Source organism: Colius striatus, chromosome 3, assembly GCF_028858725.1.
Source record: "Colius striatus isolate bColStr4 chromosome 3, bColStr4.1.hap1, whole genome shotgun sequence".
NCBI classification, from domain to species: Eukaryota; Metazoa; Chordata; class Aves; order Coliiformes; family Coliidae; genus Colius; species Colius striatus.
This window is the reverse complement of record NC_084761.1, coordinates 90,202,067-90,223,903: the sequence shown is the minus strand read 5'-3', so window position 1 is coordinate 90,223,903 and position 21,837 is coordinate 90,202,067. Positions and strand designations below refer to the sequence as shown.

Sequence of the window (21,837 nt, the reverse complement as noted above, 5' to 3'; positions counted from 1 at the left end):
TATGTGGAATTTCTTATTTCTTGGACAGAACGGGGGCTGAAGAGTCCATATTTCGTTTAACACATGCAGGAATCTGGAAATTGTTTTTCCTGAGATGAATTTTAAACAACCAACAGTAAGGAGAGAATGCAAAGACATTACTTCCTATGGAAACAAACCTAAATGTTGTTCTCCCCTTATCCCAGCATACCAGCATAGCTGAAGTAATCTATTTATTTTACTTGCATGCCAGCTCAGCTCATTTCCAGTAATGACCCAGTTCTTATCTCTTCCAAGGTGTTGTTATTGCAGTGGTTACACGTATCTGAATATCTTTGGCAGAAAGACATTTAAAGATGATGTACAGTGCAGAGAAGGAATTACAATCATTCAGAAGTCAAACCTTGGCAATATTTAACATCTTCAGGTACTGCAGACTTTGTTTTTGGGAGTAGTGAAGAGAATAGCTTGCATGCTTTTAAGGATTCCTGTTGTATCCTCCTGCCACAGTCACAAGCTGGTTTAACCAGGTTAATTCAGGGACACCTGATCTGTAGCTGGGGCACTCTCAAGTAGTTCTGGCAATTCTGGATCCATCTCCTAAAATGGTTATAAAGAGCTGAGCTAGATAGCTGGTGTGAAATAAGCAAATTGTTGGCTAAGGTTAGGAATAGCTACTTGCTGAATTTTGTTCCTGGAATGGTCTTCGTATCTGTGACTGCCTAGAGTTGCGGAAAGGGGACCTGTGTTTCTTTACAACCTTACCTTTCCAGAAAGGCCATGGGTAACACTCAATGAAGGCTAAGGAACTCCAATTTTCATCCTCTTTGTGCCTGAAAATCCCTACTGCTCAACTGGTTGCAATTAAAGCTTTCTGGATTTTATCTTTTTTACACCTTTGACTGTAGGTCATTGCTCATGCATGATCAGGGTCACTTCTGTCCTGATGGAACAGCAGGTACATTGGAATCATTAGGTATGTTCTGTCTTCCAGGAATGCAAATGTCTTTAATTCCCTTCCCACCCCACTCTTCTAGAGTTAATTTGTCAAGGAAGGAACTTCCCAGTTCAAACTAGGTTTATGTCCTTACATTTTTGAAAGGTAAACACTTTTGCCATAGTTAAATGCAAACACTGACAAAACCAAGCCTCATGTTTTTGAGTTATTGTAGGCCATTTCCTTGGATATGTTAGGACAGGGTTCTGTTATTTATAGTTGTAGACCAACTCTGATTCATGTAAGCAGTGATACTGTGTAATGTAGTGTGTGAGCATTATTGTCAGGAATTACTGTGGTCCAAATGGATTGAGATGCCTGCAGAGACTTTTACAGCATGGAAATGGCTCTTACTCTCTCAGGGAACATTTAGAAAACTTTATACTTGCACATAGATTTGAGACCATTTTGCAAAAGCTTTGGAGTGGTCCATGTAAACAGATTATGATCCGTGTAAACAGATTGTTGTGGCTTGATGTATAGTAGACGTTGCCACTGAGCTTTGTTTGTGTAGAATATCATTTCCTCTTGACATGTGCACAAAGGACTTGCATATATTGCTGTAAAGCATTTCGTTGATATTCTTGATTGTTGATTGATTGATTATTCTTGATCATGGAGAACATACTACAAACCCCATTCAGGAAGGTTACCAAACATATTGACCAAGGCTTTTATTTCATTATCCCTTCAGCTTTGGCATAAATGAGAGTATTAGGAGAAACTATGGTTTATTCCTTTAATCATCAACTCACCTGTAAGGGCTCTTAAAATAGAAAATCTTTCATTCCAAATGGTTTCCTCAAAACATTGAAAATAGAATTTCCCTTGGGCCTCATAGGGGTACAGAAACTGACTGAAGTATCAGCCTCGTATTTTTTCAAACAACTCGCCCTGCTGAGTAATGTTTAACTGGTTTTGTGAGCACCAAAACCCTGACATTTTAGAACTCTATTCTTTTTGGCAGGAACACCTCAGAAATGCGCAATGGTCATGAATGAGATACCTAAGAGGAAGCTGTATATATTTTAAGCAAGCTTTTACTGTTGACATTCAGTTCTCAAGGGTTTTAATTTGTTAAGAGTCTGTGTATAGACAAAGCATCCTTTTCACCCTGTAAAGGGAAGAACTGTTTCATAAACCCAAGCAACTGCCTTTTGTTGTGAGAGCTGGGACTCACTGTGTCAGGGCGTAATCATCCTTTCTTTAGCATGTTCACCTTTCTTTTGTTTCTTCACCTTCATTGCTCCCCTTTCCACTATCCAAGTAATTAGTCCCAACTTGCTGTAGAAAAAGCCTGCGTTTTGGAGTTTGAACGGTATGCTTCTGGCAGTACTTGTGTGCATGTCTGGAACTGTTACTGCCTTGGAGATCTTTGTTTCTGTGGTGCTGACGACAGAAAGATGATGGGAAGTGTGCTGCAAGACTCATCATGAAAGGTGATTTACGCATAACAGAGACGTGACTAAAAGCAAAAGACTTCCCAGGAGTCTGAAGCATAGCCAAATAAACAAGAGGAGAGAGAAGAGTAGAAGGAAGTAGGGAGACTTAGGATTCCTAGTTATAATATTGATTTATTTTGGCCATACTGGGGGATGGAAGTGTAGTCTGCATGTATGAGTTTTCTCTCTGTTAGGACAAGAATGTGGATTTAGATTGGGCTTCAGTGACCTGAGCTCCTGTTATTCATTATAAATGGACTTTTTTCATTGTTTGGGTTAGACAACCTGGAACTGCCAGCTGGACTGCATCTATTGGTGTTACTCTGCTTTAACAGATGTAAATAAAGTCAGGTCTAGTTTAGCTGGCAGTCTTCCTATTTAGATGAACCATGAACCTGTGCCATGCAATTTAATAATTAATTAACAAAAGCAGGACTGAATTCTAAATAATCTTAACTTGAGATGACTTCAGCTTCATCTTGGATAAGCATTGAGTTTTTCATTTAAAAGACACACAAAATATATCCCAAGAACTCCTGAAGGAGAGAAATCTTCAACATGTCAGCTTCCTCTTTTGTGTTTGGTTCTTTTCCAAACAAATAAGCTTCCTACTGTCCAGGACTGTTTCACTGCTGAAATCAGCCATTGAGATGTCTTTATTTATGCAGTGCTATAGGGCAGCATCTCAGGTCCTGAAACAGATTCTAATAAGTGTAAAAGCATGTATTGCTTTCATTTTTCATGTTATAACTATTGAGTAACAAAGAGGAAGGAGAGAGGCAGAAGCAGGCAGTGTTGTGGATACCTCAGTCTTGTCTGCTGAAACGTGGCTTGTAAGACCAAGAAAAAAAAAGTGATTTGGTAGGAAGCTTTGTTTCGCTGTTCTATTTTTAACTTCAGCCACTTTAGTGATAGACATGAATCATCATTCTTGAAACTGTAATTTTTATAGATATTTGCATATTTTCCTATTAAATTGCAGTCTGTTGAGGTGGGGAGAAACTTCATGTTGAGTTTAAAAGTTTCATGAACTGTGATTTTTGGGCTTATACTCTGTTGAACCTATGGAAGTAGAGACTAGATTTGATCTGAAATTTGCTTTTAATGTCTGCATGTAAACCTCATTCCAAGTTAAAGGCTCTTTGAAATGGTCCTTCATCTTGTGTTTTGTTGGCTCTCTCAAGATGAGCAAGACACTGTCTCTGCATTGGTGTATTCATAAAACTTGTTAAAACTCTTCTGTAAAGTAAAAGGTTTGGACTTCAATGCCACATCCTTACAATTTTTACCTTGAAGCCTACCTACTTCCTCTAATTTCAGCAGTTGCTTGCATGCATCTAAGTGCTGAGGTTGGCATTCAAACCAGAACGTAGTTAACCTTGAACTAGTTCCTGGAACCAAGCAGCAGAGGCTTAAATAATTAGTCTCTAATCTTGTGACAATACTACTAAAAAGAGTAAAACATTACCTTGATTTTGCTTAACAGTAATTCTATTACAACATGTCACATAATTGGTTGTTTCTCCTAGACCAAGCTGGAACTCTGAAGAGACTAAGTGTCAGTTATTTTCTCAAGTGAGATCATCTCTCATCTCGAAGCACTGGGGTATGATTTTGTTGCAGGACCAAGCAGCACAGGTTGTTACTGAACATTGTTTTTTCATTATATGTGCTCCTAAACCATTTACACAAATCTAACAACTGAAGTCAGCCTCTGGTATTTCCTTATGCTAATAAAACCATACACTTCAGATACAGAGGCTTGTGTAAGAGCTAGTCTTGTTCCTTTTTGTTGTTTCCTGTATTTTCCCGTATTCCTGGAAGGATTAGCATTTTTTTTTTTTACCTACTTTATGTCCTGATAATGATGTAGAGAGAAGTTTAGCACAAAGAAACTTGGGCTATGAGCCAACAGGTCCTACTGACAGATGAAGGACTTATAATTAGCTAATTGAAAACTGACCTAATCTGTAAACTTGACTCATGAAAATGAGGCACTTTTGAACTGTGTTTGGGCAAAAGAGTGACCTGACTTGCACAGCTGCTGAGCATCTGCAGCTGTTAGTTGCCTTTAATCAGATAGGTTTAAACATTCAAGCTTTCCGCTGTAATTTTTCAGTCAATTAATCAAACTCTACTGTCATGCCAGGTAGGTATGTTCCAAAGCACTGTGCAGTTTTGAGTGGAGTGGGATTTGTGTATATAGACTTTTGTACGTGTTATGTGGAGGAGAAATATGCTTTCTGCTGTCCAAGTGGGCATTCCACCTGTAGGAGCACAGGACAGTTGATGCTGCACACACTCCATTGTCCAGTGTCTAGGACAGAGTACTTCCCTTTGATTTCTAACTGCAGATTTGTGTTAGGGCTGTAAATAGGCGAATATACCTAACAGAACACTAACCAGAAAGGGTTTTCTGAGGAGATAAAAACACATCCAGGTCACAAGAGTCTTCCTGTAAGATTAGTAATTCTCTTCCCTCTGAAGAGCTGGAGGTAGAAAGCTAGTTTGAAAAATACTAAGGGGGTTATATGCATGAGAATTGTGATCCTGGGTTTGGAAGAAACCAAACAAGTAATAATATGCCCTAAATTGATTCCAATCCTACCATCAATAAGCTTGTATGAGTACTTTTACTCAGGAGTAAATTAATGTGTCAGCTGGGATTATGCTAGAGAGTGTGTGACTGCAGTGGGGGAGGGAGGGAAATCTGGAAGGTAAAGAGGAATATTTAAAATGTACTTTTCATGTTTCAATTAGAAGATCAGACTTAGATAGCCTAACTATTCTCTAGCCACTTAGAGGAGTTTATTGTATTTGTGGGAGGCTGTTATGGGAAGAACTTGCAGTGAAATTCTTTTTTTCCCCTCTGAACTCGAAGTCTCTGAGTCATTTCCCTCATGCTTCCCCCCTCCCCCCCCAAAAAAGCCCTTATTTCTATCCCTGGGCATATATCACAGCTGTTATGAAGATGGTGGTAGTTCAGAAAGCCACTGATCTGAGTGAAGAGGCAGATTGAAGCACTATCAGAAGAATGTGTGAATTTGCTGAATATCCAATCTCTTGCTTTGAGGCGCAGAGAACCTTTTGAGTAATGATGGAAACAACACTGATAAGATGGAATACCATATTTCCAACTGCACACAGTACTAAATGGTATCAAAGTGATTAAGTCTGGAAACTATCTGTCACATTGGCACAATGCCTGCTGTGCCTCTGCTGCCAGGCCGCTGCATGACATCGTCACTCCTGCAGTGGAGAGCAGTTGTGTTTTGCCTCCTCCCTGATGGCTGGCAGCTCTCCAGTTTAGAAAGCTGGCTGCAGATGGGCCAGAGGTCCTAGAGGAAAGAGGATTGAGGGGGTAGAGGGTTATATTAATGGAAGACAAGGGTGTCACAATGCTGAAAGATTCTCTACCCCCAGCAGTTCTTGTTCCTCTACGACCAATAAGCCCCAGTGATGCTTGCATTGTGGGATTTGGCTCCCTAGCAAAATTGGGTTGGCAGGTGGCAAGGGATTAGTGACAAATCTGTTAATTACTAAAGATGCACTAACCTCTGATCTAATGGGCTGCAACAGTATCATGCTACTTAATTAATTACTTGGTAGCAGGAAGGTCACTGCTGGGCTGTTCAGCAGGGAGCTAGGTGTCTTCTTCCAGAGCTGAAGCTCTTGCTCCAAGGAATATGGCACTGGATTGATGGGCTTAGTTTATTGAAAGCCAAGCAGAAGGGATTTGCAACAATGTCTTTGCCATGAAATGTGGCAAATGGAAGATATTTGCCAAGCAATTCTTATCCTTCCTGGAGAGTTCTGTTCCATTTTAGATGGCGAGGAACAAATTCATTAGATCACAGAATCTCAAGGGTTGGAAGGGATCTTGAAAGATCATCTAGTCCATGAGTGCTTCTAATTAATACTTGCTTCTATGCTGTTTCTACCTTTCTAGTCAATGCACTGAACAATTTGACTGCCACATATTACTCGTTGCCTGTCATTTTTGTAGCACTAAGGACATGATGAAAAGTCTGGTACTAGTCTCTGAATTGAGCAGGTATGTGGAAGAAACACACTTGACCCATGAATTGGGTGCTCTGAGAAGGTTCTATTTCCCACACAGTCTTTGCCAGTTGTAGCAGTGGTGTTGGCAAGTCTTCCTTTGTTTTTTTAGTTTCTAATATTTAAGTGTTTAGGTTTTGAGCAGCTCACAGGGAAAGAACAAATATGAACTTGTCCTGATACATGGGCATGAGTCCTAAAAAGCAAATACAAACCTGATGTGTGCCTAATGATCCTGTGCTAAGAAGATGATAAACTATATAATTGTTTGCTATTTAATCCTACTGTCCTAAGGTCTGATGGCTTATGTTGCATATTTCAGCAATTTTACCTAGAAAAAGAATAGAGAGCTTGTACTAGTTGAGGACAGTGTTCTGTAGAACAGCCAAAATAGTAAAAATTATGGTGAGCTTTAAGGTGGAGGCATGCAGGACATAGCAGGAACTCTTTCACTACCAATTGTGTATGCTTTACTGGTAATACTTTCTAGTGGTCTCTCTGTCCTTTCTGACTTAAGGCATGTTTTTTTTTTCACATTAGTTAAACTATAACTATTGTAGTCCTTGCACTCTTTGGTTTTGATTGCACCATGCCAGCTGCTGGTTTTTCTGGTGGACTACACAGGAGAGGAAGTGGCACAGGAGCAATGGAAGTGAAGCTCAATCATTTTGTTGTTATTTTCCTGCTGCTCATTAAAAAAAAAAACAAACCCTCGATAAGTTTTTCCTGACTGGTCTTACAGCTATAAATGCCTCGTAGAATCACAGAAGGGTAGGGGTTGGAAGGGACCTTTAGAGATTATTTAGTCCAACCCCCCTGCAGAAGCAGGTTCATCTAGATCAGGTCACATAGGAACACGTCCAGGCGGGTCTTGAAGACCTCCAAGGAAGGAGATGCCACAGCCCCTCTGGGCAGCCTGTGCCAGGGCTCCCTCACCCTCACAGTGAAATAGTTTTTCCTATGTTTAAGTGGAACTTTTTGTGTTCCAGCTTCATCGCATTACCCCTTGTCCTGTTACTAGCTACAATAGAAAAAAGGGATGTCCCAACCTCCTGACACCAACCCTTTAGATATTTGTAAATGTTAATGAGATCTCCCCTCAGTCTCCTCTTCTCCAGACTAAACAGCCCCAGTTCCGGCACCCTTTCCTCATATGAAAGATGTCCCAGTCCCCTGATCATCTCGGTGGCCCTGAGCTGGACTCTCTCCAGCACTTCCTTGTCCCTCTTGAGCTGAGGAGCCCAGAACTGGACACAGGACTCCACATGAGGCCTCACCAGGGCAGAGTAGAGAGGGAGAAGAACTTCCCCTGACCTGTTGGCCACTCTTCTTGATGCATCCCAGGCTGCCATTGGCCTTCTTGGCCACGAGGGCACATTGCTGGCTCATATTTAGCTTATTATCAACCAGGACTCCCAGGTCTCTCTCTGCAGAGCTGCTCTTCAGCAGTTCAGCCCCAGCCTGTACTGGTGCAGGGGATTGTTCCTTCCCCAATGCAGGACTCTGCCCATGTTGTCTTCTTATGTCTTGTAAATAATTTGTCTTTATGTTTTTAAACTGAAGATTATTGAACCTGTGAAGTTAATACTTTTGATATTCTTTTTTTCTTGTGGAGAGAATCCACACGAGATCTTTGGAAGAGGAACTACTACTTCTCTAATATCTTAATACTTACTCTAGCTTAGATGCAAATAAAAATGGATGTACTTGTTTGTACGGTTAGAAAACTTTGGGACAGGGAACTTCTGGAGAGAGTCCAGCACAGGGCCACCAAGATGATCGGGGGCTGGAGGATCTTCCTTATGAAGAAAGGCTGCGGGAACTGGGGCTGTTTAGTCTAGAAAAGAGAAGACCGAGGGGAGATCTTGTTAACATTTACAAGTGTCTAAATGGTGGGTGTCAGGAGGTTGGGACATCCCTTTTTTCTATAGTAGCTAGCAACAGGACAAGGGGTAATGGGATGAAGCTGGAACACAAAAAGTTCCACTTAAATATAAGAAAAAAACTATTCCACTGTTGAGGTGAGGGAGCCCTGGCACAGGCTGCCCAGGGAGGGTGTGGAGTCTCCTTCCTTGGAGGTCTCCAAGACCCACCTGGACATGTTCCTATTCAACCTGATCTAGATGACCCTGCTTCTGCAGGGGGGTTGGACTAGTTGATCTCTAAAGGTCCCTTCCAACCCCTACCATTCTGTGATTCTATGAAAAATCAAACTGCTTCTTGTAATTTTCCTTTTTTCAAGGTGATTCTTTGGAGCAAAAATCCTGTTTAACCTGTCAGTGGTATTTCTTCACTGGTTTATCATATAAAATGTGTGTGCTTTTGTGGCATTTCCAAAATGTGTGCTAACCTATGATGATGCTGAATTTAGAAACAGAACTCTACAGAATTCAGTAGGCACTTTTTTTTTTCAGATATGTAAAGGGATAATTTTAGTTTGAAGCATTGGATCTGTTCAGATTTGATCTGCTTGAGATCTAACTGGCAGAAACTGAAAATGGATGCTATTACTACCCAGGAAACATCTTTCATTAAAATCTGGCTTACTAGTTAACAATGTATCACTAGAATGCATGAAAGATGGTCTGGTATTTTCTGAAGGAAAAATAGGCTTTTTGGGCCATGTCACACACTTCTAACACTTTCTAGTACATCCCTAAAGCTCAGAGTTCTTTCTATGGCTGTAGATGTAAACATGTGTTGGTAATGCATGTCTACACTTGGACATAGTTAAGTGCAGTTGTTTAGAGGGCATTAAGTGAGTCAGTCTATATGATTTCTAATACTATATAAAATGTCACAATTACCGTGAACCATTGCCAAAGTGTTCAGAAACAGCACTTTCTTCCTTAAAATTCAACTTCTGTAGACCTCTTGTTTTGTGGTGGCAGTAACAAACAGCTTAATCAATGTGTCTGATATGTGTGATCTGTCATTTGGCTGGAGTCTGGGCAAACTTACTGTATTTACTAGACAAGGTGTCAGGTTTGATTACTTAGGTTGAAACTGGACTAATCCCATTGACCCAAATTCCTGAATTTCCTTTGTGCAAATGAAATCCAGCTTCATCTCTTCATTGTGTACAAGTGACCCATTTAGAATGCCTTACAAATATCTAGGATACATAGAGCAGGAAGGTAATATGTAAATATTGTAAAAGCTTCTGCTGGAAGTTTCTGCTCCGTATGAGCTCCATATGGGGAGTACCAAACTTGGGAATGGAAGCATGCTGTATAGACTCCTTGGACATAATCACTGTTAGTTCTAGCAGTGCACAAACGGTAAGATATTGGAGGTCATAAAGAACAGTGCTCTTCTGTCATAACAGTTCATATCTGTAAAGAGTCTGACTGAACTGTTTGGTAAGAACTTTTCAACAAGCCTTATAGTAAAGATTAGAAGAGTTGCTGGAGTTCAAACATACACCATTTCTTTAATAACTATGTACATACATTTTTTTAATCTTTAGATGTATATATTTATAATGTATGTAATAAATAAAAGTAAGTTTTGGAGGTGAAATGTCAAATGAGGCCTGGAGTCAGCCAAATGTTCTTTGGACCAGCTTTAATATGACCACAAGAATGGAAAGAGTAGACAATGCTGTTAGATGTTTAAGAAGGGATTTGGAAAGAAGCAAATTCTCTATGATAGGAGAGATAAATATGATGCAAGAAGCATCTTCAAATTGAAAGGATCCAGGATTTGGAAAGGAAATAATCTAACTGGGCTATGTAGAATGTATGTAAAAAATCCCAGGCTTCTGCTAGATTCAGACTTTGACTGGAATAAGTCCTTGCATCTTCATTTAAAAAAGAAGGGCTGTTGGGAAGGAAATGGAAATATCTTCTAAAGTAAATGTTCCAGTCTGCAGATTGCTTTTTATTTGATCTCTTGATGGGGCAATAGGAGTAACTGTATGGACTATGGACTCAGAGCTGAGGAGTGCTTACAGAAGAGCGTAAGAACTGGGCAAAGAGAGAATATTCTTCCAGCTTAAGGATTTGCACCTCAGGGGCTTACTGGTGTTATTTTAAAGTGACTTAGATCTTGGAACCTGAGATGGACTTCTTTATTCTCAGTTTCTTAATGGCTGTGCACCAAGCTAGGTGCATTACAGCACTTTTTTTTCTTTTGGGTTTTTGTTTACTTGTTTAGTCTTGTTTTTTTTACCTGAAATATTAATGCTCAGCCCTCTATGGAGGGGTTGATTTCCACATGCAATACTACTAAATCCATTCCCATTATCTTCAGTTTTGTGAACTTTGTTTCCCAGTGTGAATGAGTTAACCTTTATAAAGGCTTTTGTATTTTATATTTTACACCTTGGCTCTCAAGACAGGTCAGAAAAGGAGCTGATTTGAGTAGAAGAGTTAAATGACATCAAGAAAGTAAGAATCTAGAAGTTGTGTTTTAGCTCCTTGCCTTTGACTGATCTTCCTGTCAGGCCTTTGCTACTTTTGTAGCATGATGTGTTTATTTTTTGTACCTATTGTGAAACCTTTCTGCAGACTTTGTTGGCACTATGCCAGTGTTATATTTGATAAGGCAAACTGTGCTCTGTGGTGTGAAATGAGAATGTTGTTGTTCCTCTCATTATTGTGCATGACAGTCTTCTGTATTTGAAAATAGACCTGCATGAACTCACTTTTGAAGGTAACTCTGTAGCTTCAAAGGTGTAGGTCGGAGTCAGGAGAATCTTTCCTTTTGGACTGCATTTAAACAAGGATTAAGGGAGAAATTTCTTTTTTGTGTGATTTCCATGAAGGAAACAAAAGTATAAGATATCATTATCTTCTTGTAGAAGAAGCCCATTTAATATGATCCACTTTTAGGGTTATTGTAAGTGACATGAAATGACTATTCATTCTCATGCCTTCCAAATTACAATTGTTTGTTTACTGCTGTCTTTCTGGCACCACTTTGCAATGTATGTTTGTTTTAATTGACCTAAAATCACAACTATCCATTATTTGGTAGTTGCAATTAAATTCATTTTTTGTAGAAAATAAGCATGGGTTTGCAGAAATTCTTTCCAGTGCATGCTTAAAAATAAAAGGCAGTATTTACCTAAGTGTATGTATCATGGCCTTAAATCCTGGTTACTGGAGTCCATGCTTCTACCTGTTTCAGTCCTTTGATTTAGTGTTTTGTGTGATTGGAAGTAGGAGCAGCAAAATACTCTTGCCTTAAAACATCCTTTAGAGAAGTTCATATTGTAATTTTAAAAGAACAGGCATTAGAATCTAAGTAAAGAATCCTTCTCAGCTACACTTTCTTGTTCTTATGAGGTTTTGAGCATAAGGAGCTTCAAAGCTGTTGGAGGTGGGGACAGTCCATTAGCAGTACAGCCTAGGCCCTCTAATTCTATAAATTGCACTTGCATGGTTATTAGCTTATTTTGAGATTCTGGTTCCTACTCAGAGTTTCCAGGTATGAGAAGAACACACTGTGAGATGCTTCGCTGCATCACTATTTAAGATCCAGCAGCATCTGCCGTGGCGTACAGCAGCGTGGTGTTGAGCGCATCTTTGCGGTTACACTTTGCCTTTCAATTGTATTGCACGGTCTCTTTTACAGGCACATTAAAAATAGGAAATACTTGTCTGGTTTTGATTTCCCAGGGTCTGATGGAGGTTGAGCTTCCTCTTTGGTGCTGGCTGCAGCCATCTGCCTGCAGAGGTATATTTCCTTAAGTGTAATTTGCCTGTCCCTCTTCTGGTGGACTGCAGTAGGCTTGAAGGGCTCAGGGGTGACATGACTGAGTTCTTCCTCTAAACCAGGGCTTGCTGAGTGTATTTAGTTATTGGGGTCAGTGGTAGAGTTTCTAAATTTACTGATTGCAGTTTTTTGCTGAGAGACATTCCAAAGGGCTTCCTCTGTAAGCTTTACATGTTCTTCTTGTTTCTAATATCCCACTGCGGGACTGTTTTACAGTTGCTTTGATTCAGTAATTTTTCTGCTGATGTGCCTATTCATTCACATGAAATATTCTCTTTAACTGACAACAGTAGTCTTGGACCTAAATTTTGTTAACTTTGTACAAACACAGGGTAGAATGTACTGATGGATGCTTTATGTCTTGCCAAAATAGTTTAGTATGAGAAGTGATAGAAAAAGGCAAACCTAAGTGTAGGCTTCTGAGCTGGTTTTATCATGTTTCTTCTCTTTTACCTTGGACTCTTGATGTACTTTAAATTGATTAAAGAAAAATTCTTTAAAAAACCCATTAAAAATATTTCTTAATGTTGTGGTTTTAGCCCAGCCAGCCCAGCAACAAAGCACCATGCAACCACTTGCTCATTCCTGCCTTCCATGGTGGGATGGGAAAGAGAAAAGGTAACAAAGGGCCTTGCCAGACAAGACAAGGACAGGGAAGGATCAATCACCAGTTATGGTCATGGGCGAAACACTCTACTGCTTGACTTGGGCAAGAAAACAAAATCAATGTAATCCACTGCCACGCTAAACCAGAGCAGAATGATGATAAATGCAACCTGATATTAAAAGCACCTTCTGTCTACCCATCCCTTCATCCTGGGCTTAGCTCTGTTCCTGATCTCTGTCCCTATTCCTTTCCTTGGTGGCACTGGGGATTGTGGTCGGCTGATCACAGCTTCTCTGCAGCATCTTCCTCCTCAGGGGAATGACTCCTCACATTCTCACATTCTTTCCCTGCTCCAGCATGGAGTCCCTCCCACAGTAGACAGTCCTCCTTGAACCTCTCCAGCCTGAGTCCTTCCCATGGGCTGCTGCTCTTCCTACCCTGCTCCTGCGTGGGTCCCATCCAGGGCCTGCAGTCCTTCAGGAACAGGCTGCTCCAGCACCACCTTCCAGAGCACAGCACGCCCTCTCACCAGGAAATGCAGGTGGGTCTCTGCTCAGATGTGCCTTCTCCCCTCCTTCCACACTTACTTTAGTGCCTTTGTGGTTGATTCTCTCCCACTCCACTTCCTCTCATCCCATTTCTTCTTCCTGCTGCAAGTTTTCCCTTCATAGGTAGTTATCTCAGAAGTGCCCGATTGGCCCAGCCTTTGCCAGAGGTGGGTCTGACTTAGAGCCCTGGGAGCGTCCAGCAACTTCTTACAGGGGCCACCGCTGCAGCCCCTTCCCTGCTACCAAAACACCCCGCCACACACACTTAACAGCAGACTTAATATAGCAAGATGTCTGCTAGTTAAATGTGTAGCACATATCAGATATGCTTTATAGTTAATGGATATTTGACTCCCTCTTGTACATTTCCAAAAGCCTTTATTTAGGTTTTGCTTTTACTGAAGTTCAATGGTCTGGCAGCTTAAATACTCAAAGATGTTTTGACATCTAAGCAGAAATGATTTAGTAGTCCAGCAGTGCTTCCTAAATTATCAGTTATGAGTACATTAGTGGTAGAATTGTATGCGGTTCATCACAAACCAGCTTAGCAGTAAAATTGCTTCAAGCACTGGAACAGCCTGCTCAGGGAAGTGGTGGAGTCATCATCCCAGGAGGTATTTAAAAGCTGTGTAGATGAGGTGCTGAGGGACATGGTTCAGTGGTGGACTTGGCAGTGTGAGGTTAACAGTTGGACTTGACCTTAAAGATCTTTTCCAACCTAAATGATTCTATGACTCTGTGATCTTAGAATAGAAGACTTCTGCCAAGGGAATAAATAATTTGGGGAAACTCCCACTATGTGGGAGTTTCTGTGTGTCTATTAGTATTTGGGAAACCTCCCTTTGCAGCTGTCAGCAGTGCAGCTGACTGTAGGGAACGGGACTTTGGCAATCATGTTTGTACTGCTGCTCAGTTACGTGACTTTTATTTTTAACTATGGTCTAATTTAAATTGTTCTACAAGCACTGATGAAAGATACCAGTTAATCATAACCTTAGTTGCATTTACAGCCTTTTGGTTTTTTTACAGGGACCTTGTATATAGGTAATAGTTAAAAGGAACAAAGAGCTTGTCTGTTTGGTTTGACTAGAAATAAGAATGGAAGTCTTGCCTTGGGAATATAACTTTAAAGAAACATCATAAGCAGGAAAAAAATGTTTGAGAACTTGCCTTCCATTTTAAGCATTACCAGTATGCCCTGACTGGCATAGACTTGACACCCAGTTAACTTGCTGGGTGAATGCTCCTGTGCATTCAAAGGCTCCTGGGGCCTTTCAGTGCTGTAGGAATCCTTTAAACTTAACTAAAAAAGCTACTCATGCCAGCATAGAAAGCTGTAGGGTAGCATAGCTGTACTGATTTTAATTCAGTCCTTACTTACATCAGTATGAAGTCTTAGGTTATCTTTTTCAAAGCTAGCTGATGTAGGAGAATCTGTGAAAGGATCATGTTCTTTCACTGGGAGTTTGCAGAAGGTTCTTCTCTTCCTGCTGCACAGTCTAATTTGGTTTTTTACAAGCTGTGGCTATACTGCAAATACTTTGTGGCTGTACTTTGGTCTACAGATGTTTGAGCAACACATGACGTTAACCATGTCCCAAAATCAAAGTTCATTATATGGTCTTCTAGGACCTGTGCCAAGCTGTTTGGTGAAACAGCTAAGAAAAGTTACAATTTTGTTTTGGAATTGATCCACTCTTTCTCTGAAGTATGGACTGTTTATTGCAGACCCAGTGCTGGCTGGCTTTGTTTTGAAGTTCCAAGCCAACAACATGTCCATAGGCGTTCTTAGCTTAAGACCAGTAGAGTACACATAGAATCTCAGAAGCTTTTTCACCTGAAGTGTTTCTCAGTTTTAGATCTATATTATCAAGGCTTCAGCTACCTTTTAAAAATGTATATAAATAAATCAGCAAAAGCATTATTAAGGCTTCTTCAGCTCTTCCTAAATAAACTGAACGATGGAATGAAAGTTGAAATTCAAAGAGTAAAAATTCTTTTTGGCATTGAAAGAGGGTGTTTAGAAGTTCTGGCCTCATTTCTCCTGTTGTTGCTAGGTTTTGGGTTTTGTTTTGATTTGGGTATTTTATTATAACTGCAAATCACTCAGAAGAAGTAACTCTGCTGCTTGGTTATTCACATTTTCACAGAGACTGCCTTACCTAGCAGATGAAGGATTAGGGCGAGTAATTTCTACTTGCTCTTTCACAGTCTGCAGCTGTGGAGTTGACACTTGACAAATATATAATCTCTTGATATAGTGGATTTGTTTCCACGGGTCTAGAAACTTGGGACTAAACTAGTTTGACAGAGTCATAGAATGGTTGGGGTTGGAAAGGACTTCTAAAAATCATCTGGTCCAACCGCCACGGCTCAAGCAGGTTCACCTAGATCAAGTCACACAGGTACACCTCCAGATGGGTTTTGAAAACCTCCAGAGAAGGAGACTCCACACTCTCCCTGGGCAGCCTGTGCCAGGGCTCCCTCACCTCAACAGTGAAATAGTTTTTTCTTATGTTTAAATGGAACTTTTTGTGTTCCAGCTTCATCCCATTACCCCTTGTCCTATCACTGGACACTATGGAAAAAAGTGTTGCCCCATCCCCTTGATATCCACCTTTCAAATACTTGCAAGTACTCATGAATTCCCTCCTCAGTCTTCTGCAGACTAAACAGCTTCAGTTCCCGCAGCCTTTCCTCGTGTGAAAGATGCTCCAGTGTCTTGATCATCTTAGTGGCCCTGTGCTGGACTCTCTCCAGCAGTTCTCTGTCCCTCTTGAGCTGAGGAGCCCAGAACTGGACACAGGACTCTAGATGAGGCCTCACCAGGGCAGAGTAGAGGGGGAGAAGAACCTCCCTCAACCTGCTGGCCACACTCTTTTTGATGCATCCCAGGATGTCATTGGCCTTCTTGGCCACGAGGGCACATTGCTGGCTTGACTTTAGTTTATTATCAACCAGCACTCCCAGGTCTCTCTCTGCAGAGCTGCTCTCCAGCAGGTCAATCCCCAGCCTGTACTGGTGCATGGGGTTGTTCCTCCCCAGGTGCAGGACTCTGCACTTGTCCTTGTTGAACCTCATGAGGTTCCTCTCTGCCCACCTCTCCAGCTGGTCGAGATCCCGCTGAATGGCAGCACAGCCTCTGGGGAATCAGCCAGTCCTCCCAGTTTGGTGTCATCAAGGCACTTGCTGAGGGTACACTCTGTCCCCTCATCCGGGTCGTTGATGAAGATGTTGAACAAGACTGGCCCCAGAACCGATCCCTGTGGAACTCCACTGGCCACAGGCCTCCAACTCGATTCTGTGCCATTGATCACCACCCTCTGGGCTCTGTCATTCAGCCAGCTCTCGATCCACCTCACTGTCCACTCATCCAAGCCACACTGCTTGAGCTTTCTGATGAGGATGTTATGGGTATCAAAAGCCTTGCTTAAGTCAAAGTAGATGACATCCGCTGCTCTCCCCTCATCTAGCCAGCCGGTTATGCACTCGTAGAAGGCTATCAGGTTGGTCAAACAGGATTTCCCCTGGGTGAGTACATGTTGACTCCCCCTGATTACCATCTTTTCCTTCAAGTATATTGAGATGGCATCCAGGATGAGTTGTTCCATCACCTTTCCAGGGATGTAGGTGAGACTGATTGGCCTGTAGTTTCCCAGGTCCTCCTTGCCTTTTTTGAAGACTGGCGTGACACTGGCATTTTTCCAGTCATCAGGCACCTCACTAGTCCTCTGTGATAGACTTCATAAAATAATAAAACTCATAATAGTCTAGTCCTGATTCAAACTTATTAAAGTCTGTAAAACTTGATCAGGATGTGGCTTTCTTTAATGCCTTAGTATGCTGTAGGCTTTTATGGAAATATATAATGTAGGAACTCTTATGTTACTCTGAGTAGAACTTGAGCATTGAGCTGACTACTTGCTGCAGCTGAAGGAAAGTGCTTTTCATGCTGTTTAAAATGCTTTTTGTTGCTTTGTTAATTTTTCTGCCTTGCCTCTGACTGTGCTTTTCTTACACTGCTTTTATTTACAGTCCATTCTTGCAGTTTCCTGTAAATTGGTCAGCAAGAGGAAGCTCTTGCTGCTGAAGCAACTCACCCCTTTGGCCACATTAATGAATTCATACTGGCAAGGACAGCATAGTGCTAGATGTGTATTGTTCGTGCTTTCTGTTAACTAAAGACAAGTAGAATTGCTTTTGACTGGGAGAAAGAGCCACTCCTAACAAGGGCAGAGATAGATGACTGACTTCCACAGACAGTGACCCTACTGCAATGAAGTCCAAGTGTAGGTTCCTAACACTTCAGAAATAACTCCTTTTGAGTGAAATTCTCCCTAGGCTAGTTTGGTGCAAGGCTGCTTCTCACTGCTTATTTTGTGGGGACAAACTAAGGTTAGTGGTGTGAAAACCACATTCCAGAGTTCCTTGCAAGACAGAATTTTGCCTTGTGAAGAAGGATGTGTTTAATACTCTTTCACTTCCCTGACAGGCATGTTAATCAAATCCATGAAAGTTTCATGTCTCCTAGGACTCTTTATGTGTAATTTTGAAACATAACCCTTCTGATTGATATTTGGTCTAGAAAGTTGAGATGAATTTTCATTCTTCCAAATCTATGAAACATCTATAATTTAGTAGTTGTTCCTCAGTGGAATACCAGCATCTGCGTGTGCGTATGTGAAATGGCTTCAGTTCCAAGTCTGTGACCATCTTGATGGTGTTGGAAATCACCAGACAAATCAAAAAGGGATCTTGGAAGTTGAAATGAAAAATCCTGTATTTCTGAGTGCTTAAGTGAAGAAAGGGAGAGGACAGCATCAGAAAGGTTAGAGTGGAAAAGCAGTGCTAGAGGAATGTATGTTACATAAATGCAGTGTAATCAAAATAAGACTGTTGAGACTAAAGAGCATGGTATTACAGCTGAAGAGTTTTGGGGGGGAAACTAAGACTTAGTATGTCAGGCTAGAAAAGGGAAAGAGGAACTACTTTTTTTTTCAATGTTCAAATGCTGTCACTTTGACATAGCTTTTAACTGAGGTTGCAAAGATGGTAGTGCAAGCTTAGAGAGGATGTGTAGATAGTAAAGAACTTGGGGGATAAAGATGCTTTAAAGCATTCTGTGTTAAGGCTTGAAGTCTAAATTGGTGACTGATATAGTAGCAGATAAAGCAAGAGAATTTAATTGACAGACTGCTGAGATATAGTCTTTAAATCTCTTCCATGTGAATGACCTGTTAATTAAGCCGCTGGGACAACTGGGTATTGATTCTTAAAGAACAAAGAGATTTTGTGTTGATATTCTGACGTTTTTAGCTTACAACAGGTGTGTGGTATTCATGGTTTGCTTCCCCTTCCTCTATAGCCTGGCTATGGGGGGAGTGCAAATGGGTGCCCTATAGTGAAGACTGAGAGTTACTTTTGTAGCTGTTACAGCCACAGATAGTATCTGAAATACTATGTTCTTCTGTGTTTTGACTGTTGGGTAGTTCACAAAACCAAAAGATGTTATATCGAAACTTCTTCTTTCTGTTCTGGAGTACAGATTCACATCCATTTCCCAAAAAATAGGTGAAGTAGGCTCTACTGAGTGTATTTGTGCATGTAGATTTTGTCCATCCTTCTGAAACTTGCTACTTGTTTCTTTCTTATTGGAACTTTCTAGCTTTAGGTGTTAATTCCAAAGTCAGTGGAACACTTCAATCTTTTTAAGAGCTCCAGATGAAAACAAATGTCAATCAATGTCAGTTACTGATCATCAGTTGGTGACACTTGTCCTGTAGAATTGTTGCCCTTGCATGGGGAGCCTCTTGGCTTTGAATTTTAATGCCTGCCATGGCTTGTGTAGTGTCAAATGTACAGGCAAGGCTTGCTCTAAAACATGTATATGCTGCACAGTTTTTCAAAAGGGCTGGTTTTGATGTCTTGCATTGAAGAGGGAAGGACAAGCTCCAGCTATGGGGAAGAAAACAGATGAAATACTTATGGCTCTGTGGTGCAGTGCAAGTACATGAAGCATGGGCTCTTCAGAAGCACAGACAGCATTTCTGCGCTGTGCTTCTGCCTGTGACAGAGCTTGAGCATGCTGTAAGGAAAAAGGACGACTTTCTTTTTTTCCTGTAAGAAAGTATTTGATTGAAAGGCAAGAAAGAAGCGAGTGAGCATTGGAAAATCCCCTCTGCTTTCAGGCTGGCCTCTGACAGCTGTTTGAGGTATACAGGGTTTGATTTATAACCTCTCTGGGAAGTTGGGAAGCCTGACAATGATAGTTAGTGCTGCCCACTAACTCTGGGGGAAACAGGAAGTAACAAAGGAAACAAGTCATTGCCGAGACGTCCCTTTTGGCCACGGTGCAGTGCAGATGCACGAGCAGTTGTGGCAGGGCTTCTTTTCCTTTTGTGTGCTGAGCATACAGCAGCTACCACACACAGCTTTCAACCTTCTCTTACAAAGAACTGGGAGTACCGAGATGTTCCTGTCATGCCTGAGAGGGGTCACAAGTTATTAATGGCTTTGTCATCCCAGAGGAAACAATCATTCGGTGAAACTGTCAGCAGAAAAACTATGTGTCGATCAGGCACGGTCACCAGGTTAGTCTGTGTCTGTGGCTTGTACTTCTGTCATGTTTGCTCTTTTAGGCAGAGAGTGGAGGAAAACTAAGAGTATGGTGTCTGGGGTAAAATACTTTTAAGTCATGTAGCAAATTCAAGGGTAAAGAAAGGGGAAGAAATGAGACAAGTGTTGGTTGAAAAAGTTTGCCAGAAATGAAAAGCAAGTTGAACCAAGTTAAACTGAGTAAACTTACTTACAAGAGTGTATTTCAGTCAGGCTTATTTCTCTGTTCCCTTTTGTCCTGTAAGATTTGAGTTCACTGTGTTTGTACTGCACTATTAATCCTTCTGAGAGACTATTGTGAAAAGGGCTGTTAGAAGTGTTAGGAAATGGAATGTGCAACCAAAAAAGTAGGAGAGCTATGCAAGAGTATGTCAGAAGTACTAGAGAGTGGTTAATAAATGGAAAAGAGATCCAAAAAAATTGCAGAAAGCAGTTCTAAGAATAGATGGTAAATGTTTAGATGGTTGGAGAACTGGTTTTTGTTCAGAATTGCTGAGAGCACATTGGGGGAGCTTTTGATTTACAGTTTTGCTGTATGTAATGCTGTCTTCTTTTTGGTTAAGCTTTTTGTAGAGACTACAACTTCAGTCTTCCTCTACCTTTTACAAGGAATGCAATGATTTCTGTTAGTTGTATGTTCTGTGTGTACTGTTATAGGTCAGTTATATTGAGAAGGAAACTAGCATCTTGGGTTTGCTAGGTTCTACTTTCAAAAGAGAAATTCAGATCAGGTTTAATTTTTGTACTGCAGCTTTGGAGGCTGTTTTTTATTTGCTTTCAGCATGACCAAACTGGGCTTCAGGACAAACCATAAATATTATTATAAAGAGCAAGAACTTTATACAGCTTTTGGCAGCTGCAGTTTTGGAGACCAGAGTAATGTGTTTGTACGCCTATATAGTGTAAGATGTGGAGATGATCACATTTGCCATATGTTCTGCTGGAGTTAAGCAAGCACTGAGGACTCATGGCTCTTCCAGGATGCAATCCTTAGTTGAGTCAGCTTGTACTTGCTTTAATTGGGCTGAACGCCAATAGCTCTTAAGGCCAAAGCGGATAAGTGATCTTCTCTAATGTAATCCAGATTTTTAATGTGGCAGAAGTTTGTTTTTACTTGTGGAGGGAATTTTGGCCTGTAAAATTATGCCCTAGTCTCCAGTCTAGCTCTTCCACATATGCTCAATGAGAGGGGAATAGGTTAAAATTGCTTCACAGATGTATATATTTGCATACTACACAATAACAGAGCTCTACTCCATTTAGAGTTTGGGCTTTGTAACAGTATTGTTATGATTCAGAAGAAAGATCTACATCACACTGGCATTATCTGGGTTGCACAATGAAGTGTGTGGTTTCACGTTTTTTCATGCTGCTGTGACTCTCATGGTACTTGAAAAACAAAGAGCAGTTCTTTGTGATGGTGTTTGAGAAAAATATACTCGTGATGGACTCAGACTGACTTTATTGATACATTAAGAATACATTCCAAATTGGTCTGGTTTTCAATCTGGCAGAGCAGTTTGGATAGATGAAGAAATTACAGTGGTTCATGTATAAGCTCTGTATCCTCCCGAGTGTGAACTGCACTGTTCTGTCTTCCCAAGAGCACTGTTGAACGTTGGAGCAAATATTACAAACTGCTGTTCCTCCATTTCTCCTTCTACACTTTAAGGTCTATCATCTCCCTCATAGGCATAGAATCAACCCCCATAGGGGTTGGAAGGGACCTTTAGAAGTCAGCTAGTCCAACCCCCCTGCAAAAGCTTGTCCACTTAGATCAGGTCGCACAGGAATTGTCATGGGGACCATCAGAGAAACAAAGTGATGTGAGGCCTTTCACTGTTGTCCTGTTCAGAAGGTTCACTTTGG

At 41.0% G+C, this 21,837-nt stretch overlaps 1 protein-coding gene across 5 annotated transcripts in view; it reads left to right on the top strand.

The window, feature by feature from the left end:
* The window catches only part of SH3BP2 (SH3 domain binding protein 2), a 42,887-nt gene that overhangs the window by 3,646 nt on the left and 17,404 nt on the right, over window positions 1-21,837 (top strand). For 2 of the 5 annotated variants that reach the window (XM_061993697.1, XM_010199493.2), the window contains exon 1: window positions 19,715-19,943. The exons of 2 other annotated variants lie outside the window; for them this stretch is intronic. In XM_061993697.1, coding sequence (XP_061849681.1) covers window positions 19,834-19,943 — 110 coding nt within the window. In that variant the 5' untranslated portion in view covers window positions 19,715-19,833. Of the gene's footprint in view, window positions 1-13,305; window positions 13,347-19,714; window positions 19,944-21,837 lie in introns of those variants that run through there. One more of the 5 variants, XM_061993700.1, reaches the window with a different exon arrangement.